The sequence below is a fragment of the Lates calcarifer genome, linkage group LG2 (genome assembly GCF_001640805.2).
Source record: "Lates calcarifer isolate ASB-BC8 linkage group LG2, TLL_Latcal_v3, whole genome shotgun sequence".
Taxonomy (NCBI): Eukaryota; Metazoa; Chordata; class Actinopteri; family Centropomidae; genus Lates; species Lates calcarifer.
The window spans coordinates 6,569,774-6,594,933 of NC_066834.1; the positions used below are offsets into that span (position 1 = coordinate 6,569,774).

The window sequence follows — 25,160 nt, forward strand, 5'->3', positions numbered from 1 at the left end:
TTAATTCATTTTAAACATTTGTATAAAGTAAATTACTCCATTACCCCATTCCACTCCATAGTTTTTGTTAATTTAAAAAAATATATATATCATTAATATTATCCATAAATGCAACATTCCTCATAAATACTGGTGTGATGTGCACCACCAGAATGCATCAAACACAAACTTTAATTTGATCTAAAGATGATTACACGTCTTACTGAACTGAGGGGACACCAGTGACGATGAGATGACGAGCAGCAATAAGCTGATAACTGACCAGCAGCAGTGATACGATTTGTCACATGACCGTGTTGGGGTCGGATACACGCGCGCTGTATCCTGGTGGGCAGATGTAGCAGCCCTGTGAGCTCAGTCAGACCGGAGACCTCCTCCCCCTGCAGCGCACGATGATCCAACTCCTCCGATGCCGACCCGGCTGCTTCTTTTGGACGATCCCAAACTGTCACGGATTAAATAAAGCCGTCAGTTCCTGAGAGAAGAGCCGAGAGAACGACTGGTCTGTTTGTGCAGCAGGAGTGTTCACCTTTTAAACTTCCATCGCAGGCTCGGCCAGTTCTGGTTTGAGGGGGGTGGGGGAGTTTCCCCTTAGTGTTCGGCCACCAGCTCACCTGAAGCCTTTAAACCATGCGCTCCCAGTCTGCGCTCCCCCGGTAAGTCACCTCTATGTCAGGTTTGTCTGTGCATGACGCAGGAAGCTGAGCAAAATTTCTACAGATCGAAGTCATACAAATAAAAGGAAATGTTTCTTGCTCAGTTAACATTTCATTAGTGCAGTAGGATGGATGACGAATAATTTTCCAGACATTTACTTTTTTTCTCATGAAATACAGATCTTAAATATGGCCTTAATACTTAATGAGACTTTACAATATCTCTGCACCATTTCCATGGTGGTACTGCATATTGTAGTCTCAGTGAGAGGAACAGAGAGAGAAAGGTGTGTTTAAGGTATAAAACTATGCCGTGTTATTCAGCCACTCCTGCAAGCTTAAGGAATTTTCCATCAGAGCCTAGTAAGGACCGATCTTTGCCCTGTCTGTCATATTTGCAGCATTAAAAACAGTTGAAGTTTACAGCTGCCAAATTCCAGCGCAGATAAAAATTCTTCAAGTTGAAATACTTTCCCTCAATTCCCATGCTTGTAATTATAAATCCATGATCCTGGTATAAGGAATGAGGATGTTAATCATGCAGACAGTGAGAGGAGCCTCAGACATCCGGTCTGAACACGACCACTTGGGCTCTGCAGAAATGTTGGCACTGATTCACTTATTTTTTTTTTTTTAGTAAAGTCATTCACCTGATCTCTCCTACTCCCCATCCACAGGTTTACCTCCCTCCTATTCCTCCTCTTCCTTCCTTCTGTTTTCCCCTCCACCACCTCCTCCTCTTCCCGCCCCAGGTGGATTCTCCAGCGTGTCCCTGTGGTCCTCCCACAGAACACAGAGCTTCGGCCTGCCCCTCACTTCCTCTCTCCGGCCCGTCTGGATGTCACCTCCTCCTGTGACCCTGAATGCCACAAAAGAGCCCCTAAACCGAGCTACTGGGACCTGCGGAGTCTTTTGGCCTATGAGACTCTCCACTCTGATGGTCAATTAACTGAGACTGCCATTGGGATCTATGGCTACAACCCCAATTCCAACACCAGTCCGGCCTATTCCTCAGGGTCGTCTGGTAAGACTGAGCGGTCACATGTCAGAAGAAAGCGACAAATCTTTGGCCATGATGGGCGTTTTAGCATTGCTGGACAGAACTTCCTGCTTAAATATCCATTCTCAGTGGCTGTCAAACTGTCCACTGGGTGTTCTGGTACATTGGTCGGGGACCGTCATGTTCTTACAGCTGCTCATTGTGTTCATGATGGTAAAAACTATGTGAAAGGAGCCCAGAAGCTCCGGGTTGGCTTTTTAAAACCCAAGCAACGAGACACACAGCCTTCTTCCTTTTTCCTTCCCTCCAACTTCACCAACCATGTTGAGGGTGGCCCTGCTCTGTATGCCCCGCCAACCAATGACAAGATGAAGTTCCAGTGGATCAGAGCCAAGCGCACCCATGTTCCCAAAGGATGGATTAAAGGGAATGCCAATGACATCGGGATGGACTATGACTATGCTTTGCTTGAACTCAAGAAACCCCACAAACGCCGTCACATGAAGTTAGGAGTCAGCCCCTCAGCTCAGAGGCTGCCTGGTCGACGAGTCCACTTCTCAGGATTTGACAATGACCGTCCAGGCCAGCTGGTGTATCGGTTCTGTCGGGCCGGCGAGGAGACGTCGGATCTGTTGTACCAGCACTGTGATGCTCAACCTGGGGCCAGCGGCTCAGGGGTCTATGCCCGGATGTGGGATGGGAGGCGCCGGCGTTGGGAGCGGAAGGTGATAGGTGTGTTTTCTGGGCATCAGTGGGTGGAGCGACAAGGGGCATCTCAGGAATTTAATGTAGCGGTGAGAATCACGCCTCTCAAATATGCTCAAATCTGCTACTGGATAAAAGGAAACTTCGTGGACTGCCGAGAGGGATGAGGAAAAGGTGGAGAGTGAGGATCACAAAGGGGTGTAGTTACAACAGCATAGGCCCACTACATCCTCATACATCTTTATGGAATATCGGGGCTTCAAAAATACACACTTTTTACCCCACTACTTGTAGAACTGACATAAAATCAATATAAATATCAAAATATTGTTTGTTGACCAATTCTCAGATGCCAATATGAGTAAGTGTAATGACAGACCTGACAGACACAAATCCAGTAATGACACTAAATTATGTAAACAGGACGTGTTCATTTCATTTTCTGTGCTTAGTTTTTCATCCTCACTCACATTTCTAAAACATGAAAATGTTAGTTATACTTGCGTTAACGGGGAAACATTTAGGTCAGGTGGTTTTATAGAACAGAAGCAGGATTTTCTGCTTCTTGGAACATTTATCTGGACAACAAAATTATCTGCAAGCTCCTCAGATCTGGAACATGGACTGCTGTAAAAAGATGTTTTGGAATAAAACCTAAGCAGCAGGACTTGGAAAACTGTTTTACTGTGCATAGCCTTTTTCTTGAGCTAATACTAAAGATTGCACTGTTTTTCTACTGAAAATGATGATTTTTGTGGATGAATGTACAAGTCAGCTACCAAAGGTGCCAACTGTTTCTCTCCAAACTATCATGTATCTCGTCTCAGTGGACACACTAGTTATCTACAGGCACAGTGTAATCTGTCAGCTAAATTAACATCAAATAAAGTTTTGGAAGAACATACAGCGTGTTACACAGATTGATGTTAATCAAATGCAGATGACTCTTACCAAGCAGCTGCTGCTGCAGATGACTTATTCTATGAAGTACATTTTCTTGAATGTTGTACTTTAATGCTTAGCTCCCTCTGGTGGCAAAGATAAAACATTGCAGGTAACTGCAATGAACATCATGCCGACTTAGCCTAGGCCTACATAAGCACTTTTTACTTTCTCATCACGTGTGGCATTGCATTATTTGTGTTTCTGAAACTGAAGACTGTTGCAAATTTAATGAAATATAGCCTTTGAAATATGCAACTGTGTCACATATTTCTTCTCAGTCTGCACATACAACATATTTTATGCACAGAAATGCACAAATTATCTTGATTTAAACATCATTTGTTTTATTTCAGATGTCAAAAAGCATTTTCAGAAATGCTGTGGGGAAACTGAACACTGTAAAAAGCCGAAATATGAGGACCAGCTCCTATGACTTCTCCAGTACCAACACGTTCAACAAGTTCAACCAGGAGTCTGAATCCTGGGATATGGCACATAGAAAACAAACTCTGCGACTCAATACAACAATTTTTATAGTAAAGGGGAAACAGATTGACATCGTCACCATCAATTTTACTTTTATCCTTTCTTCAAATGTCATGTAGGCCAGAGGATGATAAAGTACACTTTATGGCAATGTGGTCAGGAGATAATGTATATCTATTATACATCATCATCGTTCCGAATCTCACTCCTCAATTCTCTTCTTCAGCTGTGATCTTATAGGTTTCACCAAACAAAGCAGACAGAATGTGTGTTTGTGTCTGAGTAAAAACAAGTGCAAGTACAAACTGACATAGAAGCAGAATTTAAAGCAAATCTCTCAACGGTCTCCTTTCTGTATTACTGAGATGAGAGCAAGTTGAAGATGACATAATACAACACCCACTCAAAACTGATATTTAAGTGACGGTGCTCAATTGAAGGCTATCTCTACCAATTACAAAAACATGCCAATTCAACTCAACAGCACCATTCAGTTGCAAAAGTTGCTACATTCAAGTGGAAAATGACTGCAAACAGAACAGAAGCACCAGAAAGCTGATTTAAAGGCCGAGTTTGCAGACAAAGCAGAATGATGGGCACATGACTGACATTTGGGTTTAATCAGAGTCCTCACACTACTTCTGTGATTAAGATGTACACACTGGTTCATCTCAAAAGCAGCTTCTTCCACCTCATTTACACTCAACCTGAAACTTGACTGAAGCAGTCAATGTGAAATTCACGACAGCACAGGAAATACGGATTCTCAACACTTTGCACCCCAATGGAAACGCTTTGCTGTTCAAGCTGTATTGATTTCTATCTGAAAACTGGACAGCCAATGAGCGAATACTTAATACTCCTCAAAGCTATGCACTGCTTGCAGATTAGAGCCGGTGAAGGGAGCGGAGGCGCATAAGCAGGAACCCACTTGAGAGTAAAAGGATGTACACCAAATGTAACTTCAGAGAAAGGCAACAACACGCAAGGCAACCTGTTTGTAACACCGTTCCGGTAACTGAAAATACATGAACTGGTAATGAGGTGACACATAGCACTTTTTCCTCTCCAGCTGTCTTCACCCTTTGATTTTGCAACATCCCCCATGGAAATGTCACCATTAAACATACTCTGCTGTCAAATCCATATAAGAGCGTGATGACAATGACGTATTTGCAGTGGGAGAAAGGTCAGATCCTGGAACGTACCAACTTTTATTAGCCACATTCATTCTGTTATCTGCCACACATAGGTAGATGTGATGTGATATGGTCCTTACTCCCATTATGGTATAAGGAACCAAATCTAAAAAATTAAAAACAAAAATAAAAGTGTCTGAATGGCTTTTAAGAACACAAATGAGTCAAATGCTATATCATAGCAAGAAGATTTCAGCATGTCAAATCAGACATCTGTAAGAGTTTTGACTTTCATAATGACCTGGTTACAGCAGCAGCCTTCCAAATTGTATACTTTTTAAGTAACCACAACCAAGGCAGATAGGGGAAAAAACACTCCAATAGTATGTCAATCATTTCTCACCTGTTGGCAGCCTCATGAAAGTTGGTGCTGTAACAGCCCACCCACCCAGATGGCCAACGATGTGAAGCAGATACTGATAAAAAGTAAGAAAGGTGAATGAGGAAGAATACAGCATTCTCTGCAGAGGCAGTGGACAGGAGTACCTAAGGTGTTTTACTTACAGACTGATCCTCAAGTCAATCAAGTTTTATTTCACATTGTGGTAAAAATCCACACACAGGCTCTTTGAACAGCTGAACATTTGGGGAAATTCACTTATTCTCATTCTGGTAGGGAGTTGGATGAGTAAAATTGATACCTCATGTCAGCATGGTAAAGACGAAGTTACAAACATCTAGCGAGTGAGCTTAGCTTAGCATAAAGAGTGGAAATAGGGAAACAGCTAGCCTGGCTTTATCCAGCTGTTATATAATCTGCATCTCTAAAACTTGCAGAATAAAACATTATATCTTGTTTGTTTAATCTGCACAAAAGCTGGGGTCTAAAAATGACAATGTGCTGTTTTATGGTGGGTTGTGTGCTAGACTATTTCCTGGTCAGTGAAAAACTTCCTGGAGTCTCTGCTGACGTTGCCAAGCACAATAGCAACACCCTGTAAAATGGTGAATTGTCATTACACTTCAGCTTTTGTTCAAGTTAAACAAAGGAGATATAACGTGTTAATTAGTGAGTTTTAGAGGTACTGGAAGGTGGATTTTGTTACCACTGGATAGAGGAAGTCTAGCTGTTTCCCCATTTCCAATCTTCAAGCTTTGGCTAGTTTCATATTTACAGGGCAGACGTGTGAGCGGTATCAATCTTCTCATTTTACAACCAAAAGTGAATAAGGGTATTTTCCAAAATGTGGAACTATTTCTTTAAGAGTAGTGACAAAAGCATTAATTGCTGCAGCGCTGCTGTAATGATCGAATCATCCTGCTACCCCAGACAGCAACTGGTTCCAGATTTAAGATTTGGGAGCCTCAAGGTTGAAGCAGAACATAGGCCAATCAGGATTCACGATCTCAAGCACAACTCCTTCCACTGCTCTGAATCGCTCATCTAGTTTAACTGACCCTCAGAGGCCAAGTATGCTCTGTGATTGGCCACCTGCACTTAAAATATCTTTGGTGAAAAGTCACCTCCTGGCATTCCCTGACTTCCCTGTCACCTATCAATAACATAACACAACATGCTAACGTTGTCAGCGTGGTAATGCCCGGCGTAACTCGAAATAGTATACAAAATAAAAATATTCTTTTAAATAGGTATATATAAACATTGCATTAAAAATAGAACCGTATCAAAACACAATTATGAGTTCACAGTCTGTCCCATAACCTCCAAGCGTGAGCGCTAAACAACCCTCTGGTATTCCGCTTTACCAGACCTCCACCCATTTCCCCTCCAGATCCAGAGTTCATAGGTGAGGTCTCACTGTGCGGAGCCTTTACTGCGACTTAAGCCCCAAACTGCTGGAGGACAGAGGGTAGGAGTAGGCTTTGCCCAGCACAATGCGGTCTCGGAGCAGTTTAAAAAGGACATAATAGTTGCAGAAGAGAATAAGACCCAGAGACAAAGTGTGATTCCAGCGCTCAGAGCGCAGCAGAGAGTATAGCTGGTACAAAACCACACTTGACTCGATCCAGATCAGCAGGTTTAGGATCCGCAATGGCTTGTGAAACAGGAACTGGAAGATCAGAACAGACAAGAAAAAAATTACAGAGCATATAAAGGGTCATAGATGAAAATATTTGATACACAACGGGTGGGACACAATAAAATAAACACTTGTTCAATGCAATACAACACAGAATTATTCAGATTATACAGGCAGCCTCTGTATCCAGTCTGCGTGACATGGTGGACTGAGCTACAGGGGCATAACAGCAGCTCTGAGCTCTGAGTATGTCACTAAATATCTAAAAAACAACAAACACAAAAACTTTTTATCATCTCTAGGGCAATTAAGCAAACTCCATCAGCCCCTGGAAAGTTAAAAGAGCTTGTTTTAGGAATTTTAGAATTTGGAAATTTTTAGGAAAAAAACCTTAACTGTAAACAGTACACAGATGACAGGAAACGCAGAAACGGGGATGACATACATCAAAAGATGTATTTGATGCAGACTTTATTGGGTAGAACTTTTGTTTAGCTGGTGATTATCAAGCTTTCTTCAGCCTGGGCTTTGACCTGCAGTGCTGCTAGCTGTCCTCTGTTTGTGCAGAAAATTTTTCCTCACACAACCTCACCTGAACATGTCTGATGAAGCCATTTGAGGTGAGGTGCCTGTTTTTTTCACTTTGGCTGCAGGGAACCAACTCTACAGCTGTTGTATTTTATTCTAAAGGTGTCTGTATCATTACATCAACCCTCAAATGAGTGAATGATTTACAGGTACATACATTTTCACTATGATATAAAAAACAGATACTCACATAAAACCTTGCATGGGAAACATCAGAGGGTAGAGCAACATTATAGGGTCCGACTGCCTTATATAGACATCGACTGTGTCGTACCAGCACCCCCTGGGGCCAAATAGTGCTTTCTGACCACCTGCAGACATATTTAACACCAAAGTTACACACAAACCATTAACACTCATTTTTAAACTACTGTGTTAAACAAGTGGGTGCAAGAAGTGTCACTCACATATGCTGAGGTGCGTTACTGTATGAGCCGTGCTCCAGTTTCTGCCAGCGGCCCAGGTGAGCCGCCGAACGATGAAGCAGGTCGCAGTAACTGGGAGGCAGCAGCTGACTCATCAACATCACAAATGCATTGATCCACACCATGATCAGATGCTCACATGACCAGCGCATATCATAGTACTGTGTGCTCTGTGGAAATAAAGTGTCAGATATAGATAAATTCACCAGGTTTAGCAACTTGAGAGAATGGTGCTGCATGAAAACGTACTCTGAAAATCCACAATAAAATTACAAAGGGGCAAAACCACAAGTGACAGATACCAACCTTGACAAAGCAGAGAGGCAGGAAGGCTACATAGTAAGCACTGAACAGCGAGTTGAACAGCACTTCCTTGATTCGACGGTTGAAGTCGCTCTTGAGCTCCTCCACCTCAGCTCGAATCAACTCCGGTGTGTGCGAATGTGTATGTGGTGGGCAGGTGTGGGTGGGCATGTGTGGGGGGCTGGAAAACTGCTCTCTGAGGTTCTCTCGTAAAAGGAAGAGGAAGTCACGTGGCCGAAAGAACGGGGTCTCTGTTAAGTCGGTCTGCTGGTGGTCGGCTGGGTAATCGCAGTCAGCTGGCGCTGTTTGGCTTTTCCCACCCTCCTGATGGAAACAGCAGAGCGGGACGTACACACCAAATCTGGCATTGGAGGGGGAGGGGGGACGGCGAATGATCGAGGACACAAGAACAGAGCACCGAGTTTTAGTTTTAAATGTGTGGCAGGATGAAAAGGAGATGTATGATGAGAAAACATGTTTAAAATGGTGAAACACATTGGGGGGGGGGGGGTCCACAGCCTTCATTGTCATTGGCACACGCGAACAAAAAATTAAAAAAAGAGAGAGAAAATCTAATTTCAAGTGGTATATAGGGAATTTAATTACATAAGGGTTTTTGTTCTGTTAAGTTTTGTTTCTTTTAACCACTGTCAGTAGTGTCATGGTTTCTATATGAAAGTAACATTTTGCATCTGATTCACTCCTTGATCTTTATGACACATACACAGAATCAAAACCACAAACAAATCTGAGTGAAATAAACCTTTTAGTCATTTCTTTTGGAGTTTGATGCCACAGAAGCAGAAGAAAAACTGAGAACACACAACCTTTCTAATAACATTTTGGTGACTCCAATTCTGGCTTTAATTCAACAGAAATTACCTGATATGACAATCGTGGGAATCAGAAGACTGTGGTTCCTGTGCATCGAGACGTTTTTACACACAGGGTGACCAAGTACATTTCAACCAGCCAACACTTTAACTTCATCCCATATTTGTGTGAATGTGTGTGTCTGTGCTCGTGAGTTAAAGTTTCATGCCCGCACCTTTAAATCGTAGCAATCAGGGACAACGTCCGACAAATGCTGCAATTTTTAAAACCTTCCGGGTCACACCTGCTGCACTCAGTGACGTGTGCAGAAGTGAGACTGTAAACGCCATTTTTTTCACACAACTAGTGTTTGAAAATCCAAGCACAACACTATGAATGCTCTCAAGGTGAGAAAGTGCGAAAGCATGCACTGTTATCCCCATTTGTGTGATACGCTGCATCTTGCCCCTCTCTATGATGGCTTCAACTGTGGCCATTTAGAAGAAGCATAAACACATTTGCTTTGAGACACATTCAGATGACATCTTGTGTGAGCATATTCAGGCCTTCATGGGGACAGAGTTGAGTTGGGCTGGGGGGGTAATTCAAAAACTCACGGGTATCCCAGGAAGAGGAGGTTGAGCACAGAGTGGTTCTTGCAGAGGTTGACCAGCGTCCAGCAGAGCACCCAGCCACACATGGTCAGCAGGCAGAGCCGAGCTGCAATGAGGACCACGTAGCGAAGCACTGATCCTCCACTGCTCTGAGACACCTGGACAAGACCGACGACATAAGAAGTCACGCATACCTGACAGACTGTGGCTTGTATGTGTTTGCACATACAAGGAATTTGTCTACAGATCTGTGTGTTTACCTCTGAAACTATAGTCCAAACAAGCCTCCTGGCCAACATGACTGTGATGAAGATAGCCAGGTGGTAGTCCATTAGATGAAAGTTCTGTAGCAACACAGAGGGAAGAAAAAAAGCTGGCATTGGTTTTCCACTGGGATATTTTCAAATTGTACCATTTCACTACAATATTTGATCAGCATCTGCTTATTTAACAACTGAAAAAAATATATACTGCACAACATTTGAAATAAAAAATAAAACTGGAGGAGAGAAAACAAATGAGGAAAAACTAAACAAGCAGCAACATCTGTCATGGTGTCATATTGTATGTGTTAAGCAACTCATATATGATACTTTGGGGTTTTTTGATTGTTACTTATTTTGCATCTGGTTAACATTCAAGAATGGAGTCTAAAAAAAGGTTGGGGAAGGACACAAGGGAAATAAGTCAAACTTACAGGCAATAAAGTTTCTGAGCTGTGGATACCCATAAAAATATGTGCTAGGAATATTACATTTTTGCCCCAGCTGTTCAGAAGATCATACAATGATGTCATTCACATTTCATTTCAGCACAATATTAAGTTAGAACTTACACTGCCCAATTTAAATTATTTATATATATTTATTTTATATTATGTTATAAATTCTAAATAGACAAACCAGTGAAAAAAGATTTATTTGACATAACCAACACATACAAGTTGTGTTTCCTGTTGCACAAAGATAATAATCATTGCAGTTTACAGTAGACAAGGGCTCAACCACAGAATAACCACATTATAGTTTCCAAGTATAGAAAGTGAGGTGAAAAAAAAAAAAAGTGAAGAAAAAGCAGGCTACTGATTATGAAACTGTAACTCAAAGTAACAAAAGTAACAAAAGAAAGCTACAGAGAGTTCATACTGATTTCTCTCAGTTTTTACTGTTGAAAAGGAATGAGCTTTGTTTTGGGCTAGTGTGGAAATCAAGTTTGGTTTTTCATTTTTAAAGTTAAGTTGGAAAAGGCAATGTTTTCAAGTTGCCGGAAACATCAGAGATGATGGTGTGTGTTAAGCCTGTGTGTTCTTACAAGCGAGGTAGAGGCAGCAGGGTTGCTGTATGGGTACCACCAGACCGTCCTGTAGATGTTGATGTACTGGACAAACAAGGCCACCAGCAAATAAAGAAAGAGCAGGAACTCAAACAGCAGGCTGCTGTCTAACGGCAGCTCAGGGATCCTTGAGTGGCGGACTGGCTCCGGAGTAATGAGGGCAGAGAGAGGCGGGGCAGACAGACCCACAGAGTTACTGCTCCTGAGAGAAGACACAAACAAAAACACAGTCAGTAAGACAAGAACAAAAAGTGCAAAATGGAACCACTGGATGATGTAGACAGTACAGTGTCTGCTCTGCTGCAAAGTTCAGTTCTGTATCACAGCAGCCTTACAACTACAGTTTAGGCAATAACATGTAAAATACTGCACCAGTAAGATAAAAAAAAATGTAGCAGTTTATAACTGATCGTACTGAAGAAGAACAACCAAAATTTCTGACCTGCCAGAAATTTATCCGATCATACCAGAGCCAGATTGCTAATTGTTCAGGTGATTAATCAGGTGGCATGACCCCCAACAAACTGCAAATCAAATAACAAATATTCTGGCGGAAATTAGGTCCAATTCAAAACTCGGGCTGAATTCATGCAGCGTCTGCCCAGCCTTAGAGATAAGATTTCACAGCAGATAGCAGATTTACAATTTCCATTCGAGTGTTCAACAATAAAGAGCATTAAAGCCCAACTGTCACAAGATGGAGAACATCTGCAGTGTAAAACACAAATTGGTCTACAGTCTGCTCAGAGAAATTGCAGGTAATTAGATGAAAATAATTCATTTAATATGATGGGTAACAAATAATTTTATCATTAGTATTACAGTATATTATATACATTACTGTATTCTCTGAAGTGAAAATAAAGTAAATACAACAGACATTAAAAATGGGTCTTTCTTCATATGTTTGTGCTCAGTTACTGTTTATTTTACTGAACTTAAACACAGAGAAAAACAAAACAGTAATTGTGGCATATAAAAAAGTTTGGACACTGCACTAAGTCAGTACTTAGTAACCCACTCTTTGGCAGATATCACAGCTTGCTAATGCTTTCTGTAGCCAGCAAGAGTTTTTCTATTCTTGATTTAGGAATTTTCACCCACTCTTCCTACAGATCACTTTAAGTTTTGCGATGTTTTTAGACTGTCCTGCACACAGAGCATGTTTCAGATCTACCCACAGGTTTTCAGTGATATTTAAGTCAGGGGACTGTGAAGGGCGTTCCATAAGCTTCAGCTTGTGTTTCTTTAAGTAGTTCATGGTGGATTCTGAAGCCTGCTTTGGATTGTTGTCCTGTGGTAGAAGCCAGCCTCTTTTCAGTTTCACTTTCTTCACTGACCACATGACATTTGCATCCAGAGTTTGATATTTAGTGGAGTCCACTCTTCCCTCTATCTGTGCCATGTTTCCTGTGTCACAGGGGTGTTCAAACTCTTGCACATGCCGTAATTACTGTTTAATATTTTCTATTTTTGAGGTTCCTGAAATAAAAACTATGACTGCATTAGCATCAACGGTTGCAACTGTGTAGGTGTAAATCCTCATAAAGCTTCAATGACAGACAGCAGTAAGTCCATGATACTTTGTGTAATACAAACACAATCAAAACAAAACCTCCTGTTACAGGTGTGTGTGTGTGTGTGTGTGTGTACGAACCTGTTCCTGAGGCCTGTACCATTGCCAAGGTTGCCTCCAACCAGAGTCTGCAGGGACGGCAGAGCAGAGCGACTTAGCTGCTGTCTGCTTGGGCCCCTGCGACCTCCTGGCATGGTCGCCAGTTACCACGGCAACCACGGACGCCGCCCACCAACCAACAGCCGCTGGGACTCCTCCCCTTCCTCTCAATGAGCAACCATGTACAGACAGGCCACTGTGGAAGAAACCAGCGAAGACGACTGAGTTACAACAGGAAAAGTAAACAGATGATAAATTTAGGTAGAAACACACACAAAAAAAACTGACAAACCGGAGGTCTAATCAACATTTACAATACTACTGCACAGCACCCTGGAGACAAATGATGATGAAAGAGAAAGACAAACAGATCTTTAATACTGTTGAATACTTTGAATTAAAAGTAGCCAAAAGAGTAGGAGGTGTGTCCTTAAAAAAAGCTACACCTGTGAAACAATCTTACAAGGTCCGATTGGTTTGGTGTTTTGTGTTTTTTTCTATCATCAGCATGAAAATCTGCTGCACTTTGCGCAAATCAATTTATGTTCATTCATTCACAGAGGTTAGAAGAACTGTCGGTTTTGCCGTCTCCTTATCGAGCCCACCTCAATTTAAAGTCTTGACTGTGGTGAGCCACCTAGAACATATCTTGCTTTGTGATCACATTATTTAATGGGTGACAACCCACAAACAACAGACACACTCATTAAATTTGTGACATCTGTTGTGTAAAACAGCCTGTCTTTGGGGTTTTTTAGTTGTTGGTCTGACAAGAAAATGTTTTAGAACAAACTGTTTTGCATGACACTGACAGGTGTTTGTGATGGGGTGTAACGATTCTCCAAAACCATGGTGCTGTTAATACCTCATTTGTATCGTCTTATTTTGATTTGTGTGTGTGTGTGTGTGTGTGTGTGTGCACGTGTGTGTTGAATGTGGGTGGGGGGGCTGCAATTTCAAGGTTATTATTCATCATTCATCATCTACAGGTGTTATCACTTGATTATGATTGGACTAAAATAGTCGCACACAGTTGGAAGACATTAAAACAGGTGTAATATGTAATATTCACAAAATATACAGCTTGCCCTGACTTTAAATAGATACAATCTTGTAATTTAAATGTGTTATAGTGTGACCTGTGAAATAAAAAAAAATGTTTTGGTACATTAGTAATGTAATGAGAGCTCAGCAGTGTTGGCAGCAGGTTGGGGTATCACGGTTCAATTTTACCGCATCACGATACAAGATGGCTGACGGATATGCGGTTTTGATCTTGGTTTCAGAATTGTTACACCCTTAGTTTCCAGCATTTAATTTAACCTCACTGAAATAAATGTTTTGATGAAAATATTAGACACACCTCTCAATATAATGCAACACAACTCCACCACACACCAACTAAAATGAATCATATGGATGAATCAACACCACCTTGAAAAATTTTAACAGAAACCTTCCTGAAGGGAGGATTTATTGTAGGACTTTTGTATCAGACTGCATTACTTTTAGCTAGATGGACCTTATAAACTAGCAACTGAATGAGTGTACATAAACTGACTCAGAGTAATTAGACATCCCCTGGAGGATTCATTTCATTGGAATAGTTCTGTTAGTGGATCAGAGAAGCATCCCTAAGCCTTCCTGGTGGCAACACTACTGGCTACTGTCAAACCACAGCTTAACAGTGCAAACAGAGCCGTCACCAATCTACACCTTCCCAGAGCATCAGACCTGTTTATATGCAGTCTGTCTGCTTAAGCTCACGTTGGGAAACAATCTCCTGGATGTGTTTGCAAAGGCAATGACAAATTTTAAGTATGCGACTACATGAACTGACGAACAAGGAGTGTGTCGTTCACTGAGTTTGGTGAATACTGAATCTGACACACTGCTGTCAACCCCCCATCACCAAGTGCAGATGTATCGGTGCCTGTATAATTTAAAAAAATGCTGATAATATCCCTTTCTTACAGAACACATTTTAATTTGTCACAGCAGGAGAAGCATGTGTGCAGCTAATAACATTATAATGGCTCCTCTCCATTCTAGGTATTTCAGTGAGCCAACAAGAGCAATACTCTGACACAACTGAATGGAATGCAGCCATTAATTATGTTGTTATTGATTACAGCCAGGCCTCTCCTGCTGCGACATGTCAAATCATCTGTTGTAACAAGGGACAATTAGCTCTCACTCAGCGTCACTAGGAAAAAGTTTGGACAGACCAATTCTACACCCACGAATGTGCAAAATCTAATACTGCTGATGTGGACAGATATAAATTACAGTTTTCAATCACTTTCTTGTTTTCTTTAATGTGTGGTGTAGTCATACAAAACTGTTTGGTAGTTTTGAATCATTTGACTTGACTGTTTTATTAAAAGTTTTTTTTAATTAATTCCTAAGGTCACAACTATAAATATGTATATAAAAATGATATCACAAAAAATTAAGAATTTCAGCACCATTGTGTTTGAATGGGCACAGAAAGAAATTAGGGATTAGCGATTAACAGACTGGTCACTTTAATGAGAAAATATTCTGATGATTAATTTATAGATTAGTTCATTTATCAAGCAAAAATGAGAAACATTCTCTTGTTCCCGCATCTCAAATGTGATGATTTGTGGTGTTTTCCTGTTTCACTGTTGTTGTGCATTGAATACGGTTGGGTTTTGGACTAGGTCAGACAAAACAGAAGTCATTTTATGACAGTCACAATTTCTAAACCAGGTAATTTCTCAATGACTCAAGAAGATAACCAGCTAACTATGAAGATAATCTTTTTAAGTAGTCCTATCATGTTTAATACTATAGTACCAGTACTATACTATAGTACCAGTATAGTATGGTTTTTTGGCAGGAGTGAATGTGACACAGAAAGTTGATTTACTGCATAGTCAGGTGTTTTAAATGATTAATCTTTTTTTTTTTAAACGTTCCCACACTGCTGATTTGAATGTGCCTGAGGGTGTGGGGGTCTACAGTCTCAGGGTTGTTATTCATCTTGAGCTACTTAAACTAGCCTACCTTTTTGCCACAGGTGTGATCACTCGATTATAATGTGACCAAAACATTTCACGTGACACAGACATTTAGGAGACAATAGAATCGGTTTACTGTGTAATATATATATTTCAGGTTTCAGTCTCAGTTTCAGAATTATTACACCCCTTTAAGCAAACATTATATAGTAATTAAATGTTGATATATATATATAACTTAAAATCCATTATATTTATTTAGAATATATATATATATATATAAGGATTTGATGCTTTTTCGTCACAGATACTATACTAAGCTGAATATATTTGGATTTTGTCAAGAAAACAAAAATTGCAGCCAGATTAATTGATAGTGAAAGTGACAATAACTGCCTGTTACAGTCCTAGAAGACACCACTAAGATTAACTGAGAAAATAATCTGGAAAGTGACCTATAATGAATATGATGAAGAGTCGCAGCCGAACTACATTGCAAATCATTGACAAAAAGTCCCATCTGAGTCTGTGTAGGTGTAACTGAACTCCACATTTAACGACTTCATAAAACACTGCATCATTTTTCTTATCATCATTCCTCAGTGAGTTAAGAAAAAAAAAGCAGTCCCGCCCCACTTCATCAGCCCCTGACAGGCTCCTGAAATGAAACACACTGAGGTAGATAACATCCTAACTTTCCCATATGGCTCATGAAACATGGTGGAGATGATCATACTGCGTGTGCGCTTATATCAAACGATATTAAAGCTGAATCTTCAACAGGAAACAACCGTTTACACACGCTCACGTACGAGCGCGTGCACAGGCTGCGCTCGCACACACACGTACACACCGCGAGGGACCAAAATTACAGCTGAAAGTCAAAAGTGAAAACAGGAACTGTGAGCTACAGATATTAACTACAATGAATGGATTGCAGGGACGTTGTTTTGTACTTTTGTGGACGTGCAACACGTTTTCAACTGTTTTTTTCACCTAAAAAAAAAAACAAACACACAAACTTTTCTTTTTGAGAGTGGAAAAAAGCGACCAAGAGGCAGGAACAAGGCGTCTGAAAATGAGCCTGTGTGGAAATCATGTGTGTGTTGTGACAGTGCAGACTTTTTCTTAGGGGAACACTTTGTTAGGATGTTTTTTGCAGAGACTTGCTAAGACATGCAGTAAAGCTCATGACATCAGGCAGCGCTGTCATTTTGTACACGGCGGAAACTTGGAAACACACTTAACCAGACACGAAGATGTTGAGCCTGTAGCTCACTGGTGGCTATCGGAAACAAACCTAGGTAGTTTTAAAAGCTGCGTAAAGCCGTCAATACTCACACAACATCGATAACACACGGAGGAGTGATCTGGACGAGGATGCATCAGTCAGTTGTGAGACGAGTCCGCGACACGCCGAGCATTTCTCCGCCTCACAGCTTCACTATCCCCGGCTGCAGTGGCGTGGCGACGAGCAAAGACGGCACCGGCGATGCTGGAGGGTGGCGTTGTCCCCGACTGAGAGCATAAAACGGGTTTAAAAGTTACCCCCCGGGCTGGAGGAGCAACAGTGTCAATGCGTTGCACAGAGACCGACGTGGCAAACCCGCACCTCCTCTGCCCTCTACGTCATCAATGCGCGACTTAAATGAAACTGCACAGTCGCAGTTTGACAAAACAAACGGCTGATCTGAAGTCAGTGCTGCTGCCACCAACTTTAACCAATTATTTTATTACCGATTATATTCATGATTAACTGTACTCATAAATTATAATATTCATGAATTTACTGCGCTGTCAATAATGTTATTATTGAGCACTTTAATTATTAATGAACTTCATTAATCGTCAAAGTAATGGAATATTGAGTAATGGAAAAAAAATCGCATCCATCAAGGTTAACTAATTTCAAAAAGTGCTGATATAAAAAGGGAGATGAAGCCTTCATTTTTTTTAATTTAAAGGCCCTGGCTTAAAACCTCTGTGTACTCTTGATTATTTTGTTCTGCTTGATCTAAATAATAAACTTTGTCATAAAACTAGTGGCACATGATAATTAGTCATGACAGCATTTTAGAAATTCAAAACTATTATCACAAACAAAGTTCAGATAGCAATAAATACCAACAATAAACAATTCTTTTATACCCAAAAGCTAAAAAGTTTATTTTTAATATTATTAATAAACACAAACTGTACAGTGTAAAAACAAAAAAGGGGGTGGGGGGAAATCCTTAAAATTATTATTGGAAGAGTCAACAGCTTGAGTGTTTCTGAAATATACCATGATACACAAAAGGGTTTACTGGGGAAAAAAAAAAGAAAAGAAAATTAAATGTTAAATGTTGACATTACTTAATTTCCCAAGTCAACACCAGGTTAAAACCTTATTTACACACAGTGTTTATTGTTATTCATAAGCACTACGTGTAAATACTTCATTCATCTTATCTTTATTTTGTCATTATCTGTACAGATGCTAATGCTACACACCTTTTCTTCACACAAACAAACACACTTATGTCACTTCAAGACTTCCAGGAGATATGAAAAATAACTATTTACAAAAATGATAAAAACTAATTTCAGCATCCATAAGCATGTATTCATATTTATGTGGGTTTAAATAGCTCTGTTGTAACAGTAAGTGTAATATGATTACTGGCCCTGAGAGAGAATTTCTTCTACAATTAATGGTTATTGGTTTATGGCTTTATCCATGTAAGATTAACTGTGTTACTGCCAAACAAATAGAGTTTAAACATCAATTCTAGAGCCACATATAAGAATAATCAGGAGGCTTTTACACCAAATTACTTCAAAATAGTTTCATTACACTGATGAACCAGCAGAGGGAGATATCCCAAAAACCTGTCCACAAGTCCCAGTGGGTTTCCTTATTGACATCAAACATTTTCTTCACCACCTGCACATGCTGAGGAGGACTATTCCAGGCTGAATCTCACATTGTATGAATCCCTCTGCAAGGTTTTCACTTATCAAAATGCAATAAAATAGTTGGTTCATGATTCATTTTAATGCATAAAAATGGTGGCATTTAAATGTTTACCCGTAGCCAGACAACAAGTCTCCCAGTTCAAGTGAGGAGTGCGTGTTCTCTGAAACAGAGGTCACAGGGCGTTTCACAGCTGGAGGGTTCAGATGACGACGCTGGTGCCACTGCGAGAACTCTTGTCCTGAGAGAGACACACACTCACTTTAGATTAACTGGCAATCAGCATAACTCAGACTTTTTAAATAGTGACTGTGTGTGTTTGTCTTGATGTAAGTGCGTTAGTGTAGTGGCTAGAGTGCCTATCAACTAAAGCAGTGAGTGTCTTACAGAGTAGCGTTCATTCTTCCGTGCTCCAGGTTTCAGTCCAGGCTCGTACTCGGTGTAGCTGGGAGGTTTGTCACCCCAGCCTCCGCCTCCTCTCCTACCTCCTCCTCCCCTCCTGCTGCTGCCCTCATCATCAGAGCTCCAGGACCCACGTCTCGTGTGCCGTGATGTAGGGGGTGAGTAGTTTCCTCTGGACCTGCTGTCAAACAGGTCATCCCTGGAACGGGAGCGGGGACGGTCCATGCCTTCTCGTGCCCTGCTGTGACTCCTCCCATCCAGTGAGTCCTGGCTGTAGCTCCGGGGAATGCCTCTGGATCTTGTGGGAGAGGGGTAACGCCTACCCGCCGCTCCTCGCTCATCACGGCGGCCGAAGCCGCTGCGGCTGCTCTCGCTGGAGCTCGGGGGGCGGGTCTTGGGCGCAGGGGGTGGCACTCTGCCTGAGTGCTGCTCCCTTATCGGAGGAAGCGTGATGACACGGCGCTCTGCTGGGCCATCATTGAGGGCAGAGATCATGCTGGGAGGGCCGGCAGAAAATGGGACGGTGACAGGCATGTGCTGGGGAGGGGGTGGCATCTGCTGCATGTGGGGAGGTGCAGGTGGCTGGGACTGATGGGAAGAGAATGAAAGTAAATACAAATGAAAACCACCACTCCTACATTTCAGTAGAATTTACAAAGGCTCAAGAGTTGTACCCCAACACCACAGCTACAATACTGTTGTGGCTGTATTAACACAATCAAACTACCTTCCGTGAAACAGACCCTCCCTCACTGACATGATATAATCACGCCAAATGAGACTGAATGTGACTGTTGGGAAACCCTGCATCACCAATAAGTTGAAACATTTTCAATGTACTTTTTAATACCAACCGAATTGTACATTGCATTGTAAAGTATACTCTGTCAGAACTGCTTGCTTCACGCCATGATTGGCCAGCTGTGCAGAGGTGAGAAAGGAGCCATGGTCTGAACCTCTCTATTATTGACACCACTACTTCACTCATTTGTCCTGTGAAAAACTGAGTGCAACACTATGAATGTCTTCAAGCAGACACTCTGAAAATCTGCACTGGTATCTCCATATGTAAACAATACTGTGGGTGGCCTGTTCTGTCCTGGTTGACCCAAGCCATCCTCTTTTTGAGCACTTTAAGTTGCTCCCCTCTGGCCGCAGATTTGTGGTGCCAAGATGCAGGACTAATAGGTTTTGAAGCTCTTTTATACCTGCTGCTATTGTCATTTTAAATAGCTCTATGTAAGTCCTTGTCTATTTATTATGGTGTACTGTTACTTGTATGTTGTGTATATATATATGTTTGGGTTTTTTTTGTTTGTTTGGTTTTTTTTGGGTAAAACTGCTGGCTGTGAAACAAATTGCCCCCTGGGGATAATAAAGATTTCTTTGATCCCTGATCCTTTTCACTCGGCTTTCAAGTGCAGCTGCTTGAAACAGCTCGAAACATTGTTAATCTTCGGCATGGTTGGCCAATATGTCTTACAAACTAGTCCAGACTGAGCATAAACTGAGCATCGCCCTAACATAACTCCTATCAGCCAACAGGAACCTGGTGTCATCACTGCCATGTCACTGATTTTTTACTTAAATCACATTAAATGCCTAAAAAAATGGACCCTAAGCACTCTACACTGACACAAAGAAAAGCTCTGACAATAACTTGTTTTTGTGCTCAAAAAAATCACTGCAAAACTCTGAATAAACAAACTACTAATAATGTTACCTATGCTTCCTCCAAAGACATTATTATTATTATTGGCCTCCAAACAGATGCTAGAATATTGTAATTAAGTAATGGGCAGGTACATACCTGTAGCAGAGGACTGGTCATGTCCATCCCCCTAACCTGGCTCTCCAGGTAATCAAGCATCTGATTGGTGTTGGCAGGGGTGTGGGTGCCAGGGGCACTGGGAGGGGGCATGCTGTAAGCTAAAGACTGAGGAGGAGGGAGGGGCATTGGCTTTAAAGGGATGCTCTTCCCTGAAACAGATCCTGGAGAGGCAAAAACATTTATAAAATAAAGTTAGGTGATACATACAGTGTGTTGTTTAATACCCCCCACAGTCTAAAGGTATTAAAGCCACCATGTGTAACTGATTCGCTGTGCTACGTGTGCATACCTGAGTAGAGCAGTGGGTTCATCTGGGAGGAAGCGTGGCTCATTGGTCCATATACCGGGTGTCCTCCTACCCAGGGAGCCATGGCCCTCTGAGCCTCCTTCATCATACGATGCTGCATCACCACTGAAAAATAAGGACAGCACTTTCTTTAAATAATCAACACAGGAAGGTCCTCTCTACATGATCAGGCTGTTTGCCCAAGATTTCCAAAGCATACAATAAACTTTCAGACTGAAAACTTTCTACTCTGAATGTCAACTGCTGAACAGCAGTTCTTTAAAAGAATATGATCACATTTTCCTGACAAACAAAACGTAACAACAGGCTGCTGAGAAACATTACAGACACAGGCTCTTTTGTCAGAAATACCTGGAAGATAAATAATACGCCAACATGAACATCATAAAATAAACAATGTGAAAGGATATTTTTTTCAAGTCTGTCTCAAAATGACACTTGCACGCCTATATGTGCGTGTCGTAAATACTGGTTGTAGACATGCCTTCCTAACTTGAGGTCAGTGTAAGAGAACGAGAACAAATGGTAAAGTACCTTTGGATGATACTCATTTGATTTGACCAAGATTCAGACTCAGACTGGCTTCAACTAAACTTTAAAATGCAGTTTTACGCTGTACAAGGACTTACACTGATATCATGTTAGAAAGGGCCTGTGAGTATTGTTTTGAGACAAACCCGACAAAATGTGAACCTGTCCTTTAAAGACATGACCAAAATTACATTCTCTGTTTTTTCACTCCCTTGTTGCTTTATTGTTTGTCCTCTGTGGATTTCTGACAATGCAGCCTGCACATGTAAAGCTTTTTTACACCCCATTTGGTTACTGTAGTGTCCTTAAAACATCATCAAGGCACTGGTCTTTTCTACCTTTTTCAGGACAGCAGCATTGCTGTGGGCAGCAGGGACAGCGCACGTAGCAGCAGCATTTCTGAGGGCAGCACTGGCAGCAGCAGATACCGAAGAGAATGATCAGGAGGATGGCTCCAATGATGATGAACAACACTGTCAACCAGTCTGAGAGACAGGAGAGGAAGAGTGACACTCAGTGTGGTGTTCCCAAAGAAATACACTTCTTGTTAAAAGGTTTTATGTATATTCTGATGTCAAAGATAGACACTGAATTTGTTATAGCTCCCAGTCAAACACTAGTTTTTATTCACAATAAAATCAGTGAATGTAATTTTTCTTCTTTGTTTCTTACGGTAGACGATGAGTTTGACTTCTTTTTCAGAGTTTCCAGTGGTGTCTCCAGCAGCATCCACAGTGCAGAAGTACACCCCGTTGTCCCACCACATCACCTCACTGATCACCAGGTCGGCCTCTATACAAACACATACACACAGATACCTCCATTTAAACAATTGTCAAGTCACCTCTGCAGGAAATCTTAAACAATCCGCTTCTATCTTTGTACTGAGATAAAACCACATATGCAAACGGGGACTATACAGAATCCCGTCATGTTTGCACTGAAACCTGTTGTTCTTCCAGATACAGTGTTGCCGACTTTCTCAAATTTTCCATTCACAGGCATGTCAGTGTGTCATATCAGTGGTCAGGATGATGCGTCTTCACTAAGTCCTGCCCAGCCATTTCTAATTTGCCTTGCTGATCAACTTGTCATGAAGGACGGCTGTGGCTATTTTTTATTAGTCCTACTGATCTTACTAATTAATTTTCTGTCAATTAACTACTCAATTAATCGGTTAATAATTTCAGATGTATCAAGAATGATATGAAAAATAATAGGTGAAGCAAAGAATTCAAAACAAGTATAACAAAACATTGCAAACCACATTTAGTCTAAAGATCAGACCACGGTTTCATCTTATTCACGTTTTAAGCCTGATGCCACCTTACAGTGTTTGCATGAACTCACTGTTTTGGATGGTGATCTTGCGTTCTCTGTAGTCTGGTCCCAGTGTTGGCTCGCTGCTTCCTTTCTTCTGGATCACAGTGCGCACCTTCCGCTGACGATCTGGACAGTCATTCGATGGGTCCTGTCCTAACTGTAGTGCAGTCTGGTACGCTGCAAAACCGAAGGTTTTGGTGGGTATAATGTTCAAAGCATCTTATTTGTGAGGCAACAAAAAAAAAAAGACAAAAAAAGCTCTGGCTGACTATCCTACTGATAAGTTAGATCTCTGTGGCTTTAGGGACGGGGATGTCACTGTGTGCTGGTCTGTCAACCACTTTGCTCCAAGCCTGAAATACTTCTATTGGACTATTGATGACAACTACACGTACACAACTATACAATAAAATTTTGCAGGGCAGGGTAAATGACTCACAGAGGACAATGAGCTAGATAAGGCTGAGTGCAGTATATACAGAGGTCAGAGGACAGAATTCACCATCCTAATGGCCTGAAGGGAAGAGGCTTTGTCTTTGACTTGCAAGCTACAGAGATGTTTGCCTGAAGCTGAGACAGTATTGATCTTTATCATCATCAACCAAGAGTTTATAGTTGCCAGGTTGATAGTAAGAACCTGCTTCACCTGCCTCCTCTGTTTAATTGAAACTGTACAGTTCAGAGAGAAGTCAGGGGAAAGTGGCTTACAATGTGAGTATACTGGCCTTGCTGTGTTACGCTCTCTTTTGGTGTGTGGGTTGTTTCTTACCTGTGGTATAGTAATCCAGCACAGGGTCCTTACAGAAGGACTTGTACCTCCAGGTGACCAGAACATCTTGGAGGTTTGCTGAGGTGCTGTAGTCACAGCGGAGGATGACTGAGGCAAACAGAGCTGTGCTGCGCTGCTGGTCAGGAACAATGACCTGAATACACTCGGACACTGTGAGGAGACGACAAAGAGACAGTTACTTATACAGTGTGTGTGACTCATGTGCCAAAAGGCTGCTGCTAATTCAGGGAAACAGTGGCCTTCAAGTATGCACAACCAAATGTCAAGGAAGAAGAGTGTGGTAAGAATGAAACAATGTGTGTGAGGGTTTCTCTCAACCAAGGAGTTCATTTTCAAAGCAGCAGAACCAGAAAAACGGGTGACACAGACAAAAGGCACAGGAAATGCCTTACTGTGAAACCACCAACCAGACATTCAGAAGCTGGAATGAAACCTGTTGAGTTAAACTGTCTCTGAGTGACGAAAAGTCACAGTGACTCTTTAAAATGAAGACTAAAAAACACAGTTTAAAAACACCACAGCTCTGCCTTATACCAGCCTGTAAGTAGATCATTTAAGTCCTTCCAAAAAAAACAAACAAAACATTAACTAACAATAATAAAAAATAAACACAGTAAAAAATACCTTTGTTGACCTCTTAGCTGAGTTAAGCTACAATGAACTCTGCTGTGTGTACAACACTACAGTGTGTAGGCAGACTGAGGGACAAGATACACATCTTTGTGTCTGATAGACAAAAACTGTCATGTGACCGATACTCCAGTTTGTTTCGTTTCAGTCGGAATTTTGACAATCGTTTCATTCATTGACAGGTTTACATAATAATAAGACGAGGCCAATGTATAAAAAAAATAATAATTAAACATTACCTTTTAGAAGCGACAACACGAGGATGGCGGCAGGTAGTTTCCACATGATGACAAAACACTGCACAAAAAACAAACAAACAAAAAAAAACCCTACGGCACCGAATAAAACGTGTGAGTCAAAACTAATAGATCTACACAAAATTAAAAAAAAAAAAAAAAGATAAAAACCCACACGACAGGGCTGTATTTCTAAACTAAACCTAAACACGAGTGCTCATTGTTCCGTCCGGTTCGTTTGCCTCGAGAGTATCTTTGTAGTCGATGCCTGAGAGTGCAGTCATCTCTGGCCACACCCCGAAACAGGTGAATTCATCCTCACCTGTGACGTCGACAGGTAAACGTGTGTGTCTGATTCAAGAATAAATATTTTGATACATTTAATCTTTTCATAAACGGACGTCGACTTAATTAAATAAAAGCATCGCATTAGTTGATAAAATA

The 25,160-nt window shown here is 41.3% G+C and overlaps 3 protein-coding genes across 3 annotated transcripts; 1 reads left to right on the forward strand and 2 right to left on the reverse strand.

Annotated features, from left to right (window-relative positions):
• The first annotated feature begins 204 nt into the window (after positions 1 to 204).
• On the forward strand, positions 205 to 3,561 carry LOC108887961 (serine protease 23). Its single transcript, XM_018683705.2, has 2 exons — positions 205 to 656; positions 1,334 to 3,561. Exons 1-2 carry the CDS (start codon positions 631 to 633, stop codon positions 2,526 to 2,528), a joined length of 1,221 nt encoding a protein of 406 aa, XP_018539221.1. The 5' UTR covers positions 205 to 630; the 3' UTR covers positions 2,529 to 3,561.
• Positions 3,562 to 3,624: 63 nt separating this feature from the next.
• tmem39a (transmembrane protein 39A) lies at positions 3,625 to 17,621 on the reverse strand. Its single transcript, XM_018683703.2, has 9 exons — positions 17,052 to 17,621; positions 12,706 to 12,919; positions 11,028 to 11,250; positions 9,977 to 10,060; positions 9,720 to 9,874; positions 8,293 to 8,650; positions 7,969 to 8,156; positions 7,752 to 7,872; positions 3,625 to 7,003 (listed from the first exon to the last, which is right to left on the reverse strand). The coding sequence occupies exons 2-9, from the start codon at positions 12,816 to 12,818 to the stop codon at positions 6,764 to 6,766; spliced, it is 1,482 nt and encodes a 493-aa protein (XP_018539219.1). The 5' UTR covers positions 12,819 to 12,919; positions 17,052 to 17,621; the 3' UTR covers positions 3,625 to 6,763.
• A 292-nt stretch (positions 17,622 to 17,913) lies between these two features.
• On the reverse strand, positions 17,914 to 25,000 carry LOC108887956 (immunoglobulin-like domain-containing receptor 1). The gene is made up of 9 exons (XM_018683694.2): positions 24,720 to 25,000; positions 23,830 to 24,000; positions 23,088 to 23,237; positions 22,410 to 22,529; positions 22,076 to 22,222; positions 21,189 to 21,311; positions 20,879 to 21,060; positions 19,054 to 19,656; positions 17,914 to 18,907 (listed from the first exon to the last, which is right to left on the reverse strand). Exons 1-9 carry the CDS (start codon positions 24,763 to 24,765, stop codon positions 18,869 to 18,871), a joined length of 1,581 nt encoding a protein of 526 aa, XP_018539210.1. The 5' UTR covers positions 24,766 to 25,000; the 3' UTR covers positions 17,914 to 18,868.
• Positions 25,001 to 25,160: the final 160 nt, after the last annotated feature.

What these genes read in the sequence shown, in the direction of transcription:
- tmem39a (XM_018683703.2), bottom strand. Translation starts at nt 12,818, where the DNA reads ATGCCAGGAGGTCGCAGGGGCCCAAGCAGACAGCAGCTAAGTCGCTCT. An exon ending in TGCCTCTCTGCTTTGTCAAG is followed by an intron (nt 8,157 to 8,292) that starts GTTGGTATCTGT and finishes TTATTTCCACAG; the next exon opens with AGCACACAGTACTATGATAT. An exon ending in AGTAACGCACCTCAGCATAT is followed by an intron (nt 7,873 to 7,968) that starts GTGAGTGACACT and finishes ATATGTCTGCAG; the next exon opens with GTGGTCAGAAAGCACTATTT.
- LOC108887956 (XM_018683694.2), bottom strand. Translation starts at nt 24,765, where the DNA reads ATGTGGAAACTACCTGCCGCCATCCTCGTGTTGTCGCTTCTAAAAG. An exon ending in CAAGATCACCATCCAAAACA is followed by an intron (nt 22,530 to 23,087) that starts GTGAGTTCATGC and finishes GTGTTTGTATAG; the next exon opens with AGGCCGACCTGGTGATCAGT. An exon ending in ATGCTGCTGTCCTGAAAAAG is followed by an intron (nt 21,312 to 22,075) that starts GTAGAAAAGACC and finishes CTTATTTTTCAG; the next exon opens with TGGTGATGCAGCATCGTATG.
- LOC108887961 (XM_018683705.2), top strand. Translation starts at nt 631, where the DNA reads ATGCGCTCCCAGTCTGCGCTCCCCCG. An exon ending in TCCCAGTCTGCGCTCCCCCG is followed by an intron (nt 657 to 1,333) that starts GTAAGTCACCTC and finishes CCCCATCCACAG; the next exon opens with GTTTACCTCCCTCCTATTCC.